Below are 11,035 nucleotides of genomic sequence, written 5' to 3'. Positions count from 1 at the left end.
GGGTGGGCAAGGTAGTTTGGCGAAGCGATAGGCCGGTCGGACGGAACTGATCATGCAGTTCGCCCGAAGCTCAGACCTACTGCGGATGCAGTTTCTGTGGTTTATTGTCGAAGTAGAAGTAACGAAGTTTGCAGCCTAGCAGAACGTGGCTTGTAAAGCTGGCGCCCCCCGTCTATTCGGTACCTTACGCTGTGGTCTGATTTCTTTGAACTGGCCAATGAGCTAGGACTGTGACGTGAAAGTATCTGATGCAGAAACTAATAGGAGGAACATAATTACCCTCTCCCTCGGAACCTTCGAACCTTCCAGTTCTTACTGCCAATCCTAGGTACGGTCGCTAGTGCCACAAGAGAGAACATTTCGTATCAGCACTCACCATGGAGGCAGCAGCAGCTGTAATCGGACTTATTCACCCAACCTGTAAGGCTGCCTTGAAGATACATGAGATCATTAAATCGGTCAAACATTCGCAAAGCAACTTATCGCGACTTCAAACGAGAATCGAGGCCCTTTCCAGCTGTTTGACGCTGCTTGGCGATGAATGCAAAGAGAGAAGGAGGGCCCACCTCTTGAAATCGGAAGACGAGCATTTCACATGCATCCGAAACATCATAGAAAACTGCCGGACTTCACTTGAAACTCTCGCCGATCGACTGAATAAGATTGAAAGCAAACCATCAGGCCTTTCTCGCAACCTGCGGATGGCATGGGACCTGGCATTTAGTCGAGACGATGTTCAACAAGCGTCGGAAGAAATTAGTCACTACACTTCCGTGTTGAACCTCAGTCTTTCTACCCTGTCACTGTGAGGAGGTTACCACTGATGATCAACGGCCGTAACTAACATCTTTGCCCATGTAGTGCACAAACATTGGAAACGAAGCAACCGCATACCGAGATAATAGGGAGGGTGCAATATGTTGCGCGCAGACTCCGTGTGGAAGTCGAAGTCTCTCAGGGTGATACCTCACTACCTGGCCCTGGTTATGTAGCCATTGGAGGTCAAGAAATCAATAATCCGAATTTCGCAAGGACTATTCAACAATGGAATAGGTCAGCAGTCAGTTTAGCGGAGGAGGTTCTCCTCGAAGGGAATCAGGACCTGAGGATCTCCAGACCTAGAGTACATGGCAGTATTCCTAGAGGTTCCATCTCTAGTGAGCGCTCAGATCCTCATGAGCAGGAGCCTCCTTTCAATCCTCAACTGCAGCTCTACAAATATAAGAGGACCGTCGAGATTGTAGAGCTATTGCGAGTTGGCGAATTGTTCGAAAATGCCACTCAACATCTCCAAGACGCGGTGAGCATACGCAAGCTGCTGGCAGAGGCAGGGAAGAAGGAGTTCAATGAATTAGAACAGCAGGATCTGGATGAACAACTCGCAGATCTCAACATCATGTGTGAGACTGACGTAGGAACCGCAAAGGCAAGAAACATTCTGGAGGCCTTGAACCATCAATGCGACATGCAACAACCAATTGATCTAGGCCGATCGTCCAGGCTACATCATAAACTTGGGAAGCTACTATTCGATGGCCGATATTTGCTTGGAGCTTGCCGACATCTTCAGACTGCTATAGAGCTTCGACTACAGGAAGATCCTAGGAACAGGGAGAGAATTATGGAAACTTACGAACTTCTGCGTCATGTGCAAGGACTTCGTGGTAGCCACGCCGAATTCCTGGCTACAAAAGACTGGGTTGAAGAGGAAATTGGACCTGTCGAAGACTCGCCTCACCATGAGTTTGATGCAGCCTTGTTTTGGGCTCACAAGAAAGGTTTCCACGAAGCTGCATTGGATGACATGAACTTACCCAAGTTTGATGTTTGTGATTCCCAAAAGCGACCACTTTTATTCGCCGCCATCGCAGACGGCGATATGGAAGTCGGGGTCCTCGAACAAATTATTCAGTACTATCAGAATCTCGAACTAACCGACAGCAACGGAGACACACCCCTAATGGCGGCGGTGACGGCTGGCCACGTGTCGGCGGTGCGTCTTTTACTAGAAAGCGGTGCTGATTCAGACTTCAAAGATAAGCACGGCCGTCACATCCTTTACAAATGCCAGACAGAAGAAGTGGCCGAGGAAATCTTCACAGCAACTTCTAATCGGAGACTCAGCGTCGCTGCGGAGGCTAGCAGACTCCGGCGTGCTTCAACGGCCCGCTTGGACATATCACCTGTTCAAAGTAGAGCCAGTGATACATCTCTTTCGTCGATAGATATCAACTCTCGAGACTTTTATGGTAAAACGGCGCTTTACCATGCATGCGAAAAGGGGAACAAGGATGTTGTATCGGTTCTTCTCCAATCCTTCAAGGCAGATACCGAGATCTGTGGTCCAAGAAAGTGTTCGCCACTCATGGCTGCAATCCAGGCACAGTTCAACGTTAGAAATGGAGGAACGCCTGGGAGCCAAGCTGCCTTTATCAAGAAGAAGGTCGATATTATTCGAATGCTGGTAGCACATGGTGCTGATCGGAAGGTTCCATCTTCCACGCTTCGAAGTGCTGGTGTGGCACATGTGGAGATAAAGAAGATCTTGGAGAGTAAGGTGGGACCGCAGGGGAGTACGAATACTCTTTCTAGTATAGCAGCGTCTGCAAGTAGCGGCGTTGTTGAAGAAGGGTGGCAGATGGTAGCGAGAAATGATGCGAGGCACACGGGCTAGGCCACTAGATTGCACGCTGGCGGTTTTGAAGGAGAGGGAGCTCGCAGATTCGACTGCATAAATCAGGCTTAGATCTCTTGGTGTCGTGGACGTTGATAGAGACATGTGGAATTTGAGCATCTTATCAGTACCATACCTGACTTACGATACTCTATAGAGTCGTAGAACTGTCAAGTGTCGGCTTCCAGGGTCTGACTGCAACTGCCAGCCGTGACCATGCTGTCCAGCATCATCATCAAGGGGTAAAGATCCTGTCTTTCTTTGTTTTGCAACAAGGGTCCTGACAGCGTTCCCCCTCCTCCAAGAATTACCTGTGTCTAAAGCGGGCATACAAGCACGAGGGTTACATTCCATATGCGCCTCAAAGTGCGAACCAACGTCAAGGCCGCTAGACTTATCTACCCGAGAAGCGAGTGATCAAAGATCGGCTCGAACTCCACTGTGACCTCGGACAGTACCTAGGGAAAATCAACACGTCTCAATGGACCGGGTCTGATAATCCCCGGGGCGCGACCATCAAGGTCCTCGAATTCCAAGCCAACATGACCCGAGATCTTGGGCGCTAGCAAATGCGAGTCATCGCAGAATCGTTTATAGCCGCCTTGAAGCTTATTTCCACTTGAACTTGCCAAATGATTCTCTTTGGGGCTGGAATATTGGAACCAGTGGATTTACGCAAAGTTTTGAGTTAGCTGAGAGGAGAAAGTTATGTGACTTTTCAATAAACGAGACTGCCAACACATTGGTAATTCAGAGCCTTGAGTATTATCATATACCGTACTTCAATTGACTTGCCTAAGGTACTTCAGTACTTTAGATATAAGTCAGGACTTTTTTCTTTCTGATCTCAACGCATCAAGTCTGGAAGGAGAGAACATCGAGTTAAGCATTATTAATATCTCCAGCCCCAACAATTGATTCTACGCCATTTACCGAGTTTTGACTAACGAAGGTTGCCGGGCCGGCATCCCACTCACGTGTGACGCTACATGATTAGCCTGGCGTGGGGCCGATCGCCATCTCCGAAGAGAAACCTTACAGGGAACATGGCAGTCAGGACTCAAGCGATCAAGCAAGATGGCAGAGCACGCCCGGCCATGGATGTTATCGCATCAATCAGCAACTCCCCGCTTCGCCAAGACAACTGATTGCATTGCTCGTTGCCAAGTCTTTGAGCCGGCATCCAACCATAAGCACATGCCTTTCCCGTCATCTTGGCCCAGCGCCCCATTGCCAGGGTCAATCTCGGTCTTGAAAAGAAGTTGGGAAATTTGCGGCGCACTGCTGGAAGGTTTCGGCAAGTATCGCATTTATTCGACAAACTATTCGTCAGGGCCAATGGGAAGAGGTTGAACGGCTGGACTGACGGGCTCAATTCGGTTCTTGGGGATGCGTCAGTGAAAACCACTGACCTGCCACCCTACATACCAATGACCCTGCCGCCTTGAGGATGGGTTTGGAGTTTGGGCCAACACCCATTTCACAGTGACACGATGTTCTTGAGCTCACTAGGCCTCGACTGCAGTGCAACGCTATAGCTGCAGCATGCAGGCACACACGCGAGAGGCTTACGAGCGGCAATTCGCGGATGATTGTCAATGTGATCCGTGCAAGACTCACATTCATACGTCCTTTGAAAGCCGGAGACTAGACAAGTCACGAAAGGCCAAATCAGCCTTGAGCGCTTGACGAAGAAATAAATATCGAGGCTTCAAAAGTAACTTTATGGCTCTCGTAATACTTTCTGGCGGCATTCGGAGAGAAGGGGACAGAGAGGTATGGTATTCAACGGCCCAAGGTCCGATTAGACTTGTTTCTCTCAGCCACTCTCGACAAAAGCCCCTCTCGTAAGGCTTGGCACCTGCCCGATAAAGCAACGATGATCCACAGAGTCTAGAGGGGAAAGATCCGCCGGTAGCCCAGAGCTTGTCGCATTTCCACTTCTTCCGTGCTTCTTTCAAGCTCTACGCCTGCTCCGCGTCGCCCCCAGTTATTGACCTGCTCTCCGCGTCCTAGTATTGGCATCGGTTGAGGATTGGGCTTTAACCTTAGACCAACATGCGCAATTCATTCTAGCAAAAGTACTTGCCAAGAACACCCGACATCGTTCACCTGCCAGAGGTAGCATCGCCCGCGACGCATCGATGCCTCAGTAAAGGTGCCGGCCAAGAAGCAGGCCTACCAGACCCTTGGACGCAATTCATCCAAGCCGAATTTTGTCCCGCCACTCTGAGCATCTTTACGACGTTGCGAAGCTATCCAACCCTGCCACACCTAGGTTCCTGCGGCGAGCCAACCGTAAACACGGCAAACGTCTCCCCCCTGCGTAGGTCTACTGCTATGCGCCAGCACGAACCGAGCTCGTCAACTCCCCCGCTGCCCACGATGCTGTGTCACTGCATGTCGTCTTATCGCGCAATTTTGTTTTCGCCGTATCCACGCTCTTGGCGCGCCGAGGAGGCGTAGACACGGAGCATATAAATGTCTCCGCCATGCCGCTGGCGTAAATGGCTTGTCTTCTCTGTTGATTAGTCCATTCGTTAAGATTCTCCAGAAGCCATTGACAATCATCTCGTGCCTCAATTAGCGGTTGGGAATAGCTTCCATACGCGATGAAGACCGCCACCGCCCTCGCCGCTGCGCTGTTTGCGCTACGATCTTTCGCAACCGATCCCCTCACAGCAGATAAGGCTGAGGCTGACATCAAGACCGAGGAGTGAGTCTTCCGTACCTCAATTGGAGTCTATGCAGACGTCTAACGTGATATCACCAGGCTCGAGCGCAACCTCTGGAACTTGAATAAGATTGCCCGCGATAACGGCGGCAACCGAGCCTTCGGTCTGCCTGGTTACAAGGCCTCCTCTGACTACATCCTCGAGCGTGTACAGGGCCGCTTCTACAAGCAGCTCGACACCAAGGTCCAATACTTCAACCACACCTTCTCCCAAACGCGTGAGATCAGTGTTACCGGCCCGGACGGTGAAGATGTCTACGTCGTCGCTCTTCAATACAACCACCCGACAACTCTCCCCGGCGGTGACACGGCCCCTCTCATTGACACTCCCGTCGATGACACCAGAGGTAGGAGGAATCTATCAACTGAGTCATTGCGACAATAACTGATTGAACCACACATAGGCTCTGGCTGCTTCGCTGACCAGTGGGCTGGCATTGATGCCACTGGCAAGCTTGCTCTTGTGAAGCGTGGTGTTTGCGCCATTGCTGATAAGCTCAAGCTCGCTAAGGCTGCCGGTGCTGTTGGTGTTATTCTGTACAACCAGACCCCGGGCAAGGACATTGGCTCTGCCACCCTCAGCGCTGAGAACCTGGGTCTGCTAGTGCCCGTGGGTCTCATTCCCCTTGAGGATGCTACTGCATGGAAGGCGCGTTTGGCTGCTGGCGAGACTCTCGAGGTCAATCTTCTCGTCGATGCCATTTGGGATGAGCGCGAGACCTGGAACATCATCTCAGAGACCAAGGAGGGTGACCCCAACAACGTGATTGTTCTTGGTGCTCACCTGGACTCTGTTCAGGCCGGACCCGGTGTCAACGATGACGGCAGCGGTACCACTGCTCTTCTCGAGATTGCTGGATCCTTCAAGAAGTACAGCGGCTTCAAGAACAAGGTTCGCTTCATCTGGTGGGGTGCCGAGGAGTCCGGTCTCGTCGGATCTCTCTACTACACTGCCCAGCTTTCTGAGGCCGAGGCCGATGCTATCCGCTTCTACTGGAACTACGATATGATCGGTTCCATCAACCCCGTCTACAACGTCTACCTCGGAGACAACGAGGGTGACAAGTTCGGCGCCCAGCCTATTCACGACTACATCGCGGCCCAGGGCAAGCCCGCTGCCTTCGGTGGCTTCGGCTCCAGCTCTGATTACGTCGGCTTCCTCCAGCTCGGTATCCCCTCTTCCGGAATCTTCACCGGTGCCGGCGCCCCCACCGACCCATGCTACCACTTGGCCTGCGATACCCTCGACAATATTAACTGGGACGCTCTCACCATCAACGCCAAGGCCGCTGCCCGTGTGGCCGCTGACTTCGCCAACGAACTCCCCGCTGGTCTGCCTCGCCGTGCTACCACCACTCCTGCTCGTCGCAGCCGTGATGCCATTCGCCGCGAGTTCCAGAAGTGGGCATTGGCTTCTGAGCAGGCTGAGCATGCTAAGAGCTGCTCCCACGGCGAGCACAACGTTTACTGAGCGAGCCAAATAGCAAGTAGTATAGCTACATAATATTAATGTCATTATGATAACGTCCAAAAAGGCTTGATTGAGTGGTTCAAACAACGTTTACCTATACAGAGTGATTGAAACGCCTTATGCCTCGTGGTGAGGAACTAGGTATTCTAAACACCAAGTCGCCATTTCCGACGTTCAGACGCGTGGTGAGACACTTGGAAATTTATGGTCCAACATCTCGATACTCTAACTTCTAAGTAGCTAAAAGACCCTGGTCCATTGGTGGTTCCTCGACCACCCACTTGGTGTCTAAAAAGAGGAGATCTACCTGTTCCACCGATGATGGGAGGTTAGCACGTTAGGTAAACCATTGTTCACCCTCAATAGGTAGCCATAGCTTTCGCAACGAACAGAGTTCCCAGTAGGTTTCTATTAAATTTCTGTTGTTCTCTTCACCGTGCAATAGACACTCACTAACCTGTGCCATTTGAGGGTGAAATCAGGAATTATTTCCAAACCGGCGAAGAATCAACGTTGTCGAGCACAAATGTCTCTTGGCCATCTTCGTTAGTAGATTGAACTTTCAGATTCAGCGATGTCCTCCGCCCGGCCTCAACATAACCATGAAGTCTTCCTGACGTGCAGGAATAGAAGACCGCGTGCAGAACCACTCAATCAGCCCAGCATATTTAGGCTTCTCTGTTTTAATTCCGGCGGTAGAAACCCTCCGAGATTCTTATTCCCCGGAAAGCGTCCGGGTGGTTGGCTGAGCTCGTCATCGCCCCCTGCCTCTGTCGCCTTATCATCCCTCGCGATCCCATCTCAACTACTATTGGCCAAACTCGTCGGAATGACCCCGATGGCTCCAGTACGACGCCGGTTTGCTCTGCAAGATGTTCTCAATGAGACGGGAGCATCAATCTGTCGCCCGAGCCGCGGCACTTGGACTTTTCTACTTTTGGCTTGCATGTCCGTGTTGATCATTATTAGTGGCCATTCCGTGCTATCAGTGCATGTCTGCATATTTGCGTGCAGAGATATCATTCAGTTGGCACATCAGTGGAGGGTGAGGAGCATATACTAAAGGCAGTTGCGTCCTGCTGAGTTCTGCGGCTGTTGACTTTGATCTGCAACCTTCAACTTCAACTTTACTCAAGGCGTTATTTCCGAACGTCCACGATGGCAGAATCATCGCCTCAGCCTTCAAATGCGCCCTCGCGGTCATTTCGCTCTTTCATCTGGGACACGGATACGCACCTGAAGAGTCATGAGGAGCGTGTATTGCTTCGCAAGTTGGATTGGTCAATCTTGACTATAGGATGCTTAGGCTTCTTCATGAAGTATCTCGACCAGGGAAACCTCGCAAACGCCTACGTCTCAGGAATGCAGGAGGACCTCAAGATGTTTGCCAATGAGTATACGTATGCTCAAATGGTTTACACATGCGCCTATGCTGTGATGCAAATTCCAAGTACTTTGATTGTTCAGAAGATTAGGCCGAGCATCTGGTTGGCCGCAATGGAAGTCGGATGGGTATGTCTTGCCCCTCTCGAGAGATCTCAAACACGCAAGCATGTTGACACTATCGTTCTTCAGGGTATCTTTACATTTGCCCAGGCAGGGACGCAGAACGTTGGTCAGCTCTACGCATTTCGCTTCCTTGTCGGATTCTTTGAAAGCTCTTTCTTTCCTGTCTTACTTTATGTACTTGGAAGTTGGTACACCAAGACTGAGCTTGCAAAGAGAGTCGCCATATTTCATATGACAGCTCCTCTTGGATCGGCTTTTGGTGGATACCTGCAAGCAGCAGTTTACAAGAGCCTAGACGGTGCTCATGGCCACGCAGGGTGGCGATGGTTGTACATCGTCTGCGGGGTGAGATTACTTCAAGTTGCCTCTTCAAGTCGGCATTGGACAAGAATTGGACAAAGTTGCTAATCTTATGTGGCAGTGCATGACGATTCCCGTCGGCGTTGCGACCCTATTCGTCTTACCGGATACACCGTACACGACCAAGTCGAAGTTTCTGACCGCCAAAGAATGCGAGCTAGCCATTGATCGAGTAACGAAGGCTGGTAAAGCGGCACCTGCAGGAGTCACCTTGGCTACTTTCAAAAGAGTCCTTTTGAAGTGGAGGTGGTACGCTTTTGTCTTGGGCTACGTCGTAAGAAGCCACTCCTATTCAAACGCGGCATCATGTGTATTAATTACAGAGACCTAACCTACCATCAGCTCTACGGTGAATCTTGCCAGTCGGGTGGATATTTCGCCATCTGGCTCAAGGCAGAGAAATTTTCGGTTGTAGACAGGAACGTCATCCCAACCGGCTCAAAGCTCATCAGTGCTTTCTGTATCATTCTCTGGGGGTTCCTGTCGGACTACACGGGAAGCCGCTTTGCATTGATCATCTGCCCATTGGTACGCCACGATCCCAAAGATCAAGAACTTCTCTGCAGCGTGATTGAGTCTGACATCCTCGTAGGTGCTGGCCTTGATCCCAAACGGCATCTTGGCTTTTTGGCCGCCAAGCGTGCAGCTGAAGTTGTTTGCTTTCCTGACGAGCAGTGTGCATCTCATGACGGCGGTTTTGTAAGTCTTTGCCCTGGACATCATGCAATATTACATCTCAGACCGATTCCTGGCTGACGAGCCATTTTTCAGCTACACTTGGGCGAATGAAATATGTGCCGGCGACAATGAGGAGCGCGCTTTGGTCATCAGTAGTATGAATGGAATGCAATATGCCGTCGACGCATGGCTTCCCCTTGTCATTTTCCCGCAAACCATGGCTCCAACCTTTAGTGAGTTCTCGAAGACGTTTACTTTGTCTCTATCAACAGTCGCGAGCATCAAGTATCAGTTACAACTTGCAGGAGCACGTTCTTGATTGGCCATCCTTGAGCTCTATGCACGAACGACTACTAATGACTTTTTGGTGTTCAGGATACGGGTTTCCTGCAACGTTTGGTTTCATAATCGCCGCAATCATTGCAGTGGTTGGTATCCGCCTTCTAGTCTTCCGAGAACAGAAACGAGGATCTCAGGATGGAGAGACAACTTTGGAATCTGGACAAGTGGAATTCCATCCTGAAGGAAATGAAAGCATTGGGGAAATTGACAAAACCGACAAGAAGTAGAGCGTCAATACGGTCATCCAGTACGGTGGTTAATACCCTAAATCATCGCCAGTAGTATGAGAGATGCTTCTAGTCTAGACGATAGTCGCGACCAAGGATCGTCAGCTTACTATCAATATCATAAGCTGCAATTCATTCACCAGCTATCTACGAAAGACTGCACAGGATTTCCATATGTGTAGAGTGCTAATTTTATAGGGAATGCCCGACGCCTCCCTCACAAATGCTCAAGCCATATCATTGTCTCTCTGTGCATGCACAAGCCATGCGCATCAAGCTCTTGATGGTCTGACACCCCTTACCCACACCAAGTCTCAGGCCAGTCAGTTGGTGTTGAAGTCCCAGACCTGAATCAGACTGTGGATCGATGAGCCCCTTTGTTGTGGTCAGAGCACGATTGATTCTCACGTTATGCATACAGGATAGCGAGCGGAAGGTTCCAGCATTTCTCTTACTCGAAATAATTGAGTGTCGTGGGCTCTCCAGCACTTTCCAAGTTTTCCCCCTCCATTTTTCTTTTCCAATAATAATACGTAGAGACAACTGGTTCGCACAGGCCTTTCGCAACCAGCCATCATAATTCTCGCTTTCAGCCAGATCATTTCGGTAGAAATGGTTCAAGTGGGAGCCGAAACTTTCATGATGGATCCACATGCAACTGAGACACAGCCTGTTGCCTCCATAGCCTCTCTGGTGATGTTTGGCTTTTTGATAAATGAAAAAGGCCAGCGTTGCTACAATTTGACTCTGCCATGAACTGAAAGAGATGATGAGCTTGTAGGTGGACGAGTATGATGAGAGAGACACCGTACGGTTACTCAACTGGCTAGTTGTTCGCTCATCTTCGAGATTTGGAGTCCCAAGCGATGTCAAACTTTAAACCGCACAGGCCATGGACACATTAGTTCAAAGAAGTCGGAGGAACTTTCAACCCGTTACATGTTCACTATTGTAAGGCTTCTGCCGTAAGCAAGCCGTCTCACTTCGGGATGATACAATCGGTCAGGCCTTGCACCTCTCGCAGCAGAAGACCGCGTCCC

At 50.3% G+C, this 11,035-nt stretch overlaps 3 protein-coding genes across 3 annotated transcripts; all 3 read left to right on the top strand.

Moving 5' to 3' along the window:
* Positions 1 to 377: 377 nt before the first annotated feature.
* On the top strand, positions 378 to 2,674 carry CABS01_10225 (uncharacterized protein; the record flags this gene model as incomplete). Its single annotated transcript, XM_060543581.1, has 2 exons — positions 378 to 805; positions 862 to 2,674. 2 exons carry the CDS (start codon positions 378 to 380, stop codon positions 2,672 to 2,674), a joined length of 2,241 nt encoding a protein of 746 aa, XP_060399263.1.
* Positions 2,675 to 5,286: 2,612 nt separating this feature from the next.
* On the top strand, positions 5,287 to 6,879 carry CABS01_10224 (peptidase family M28; the record flags this gene model as incomplete). The annotated part of the gene is made up of 3 exons (XM_060543580.1): positions 5,287 to 5,390; positions 5,448 to 5,755; positions 5,813 to 6,879. 3 exons carry the CDS (start codon positions 5,287 to 5,289, stop codon positions 6,877 to 6,879), a joined length of 1,479 nt encoding a protein of 492 aa, XP_060399262.1.
* A 1,158-nt stretch (positions 6,880 to 8,037) lies between these two features.
* Positions 8,038 to 9,745, top strand: CABS01_10223 (pantothenate transporter liz1; the record flags this gene model as incomplete). The annotated part of the gene is made up of 6 exons (XM_060543579.1): positions 8,038 to 8,391; positions 8,455 to 8,733; positions 8,810 to 9,022; positions 9,091 to 9,276; positions 9,341 to 9,447; positions 9,520 to 9,745. 6 exons carry the CDS (start codon positions 8,038 to 8,040, stop codon positions 9,743 to 9,745), a joined length of 1,365 nt encoding a protein of 454 aa, XP_060399261.1.
* Positions 9,746 to 11,035: the final 1,290 nt, after the last annotated feature.

This window comes from Colletotrichum abscissum (assembly GCF_030869225.1).
Source record: "Colletotrichum abscissum strain IMI 504890 chromosome Unknown Scaffold_26.1, whole genome shotgun sequence".
Classification (NCBI taxonomy): Eukaryota; Fungi; Ascomycota; class Sordariomycetes; order Glomerellales; family Glomerellaceae; genus Colletotrichum; species Colletotrichum abscissum.
Note: the sequence above shows the minus strand (reverse complement) of the source record. Positions and strands in the feature narration are given on the sequence as shown.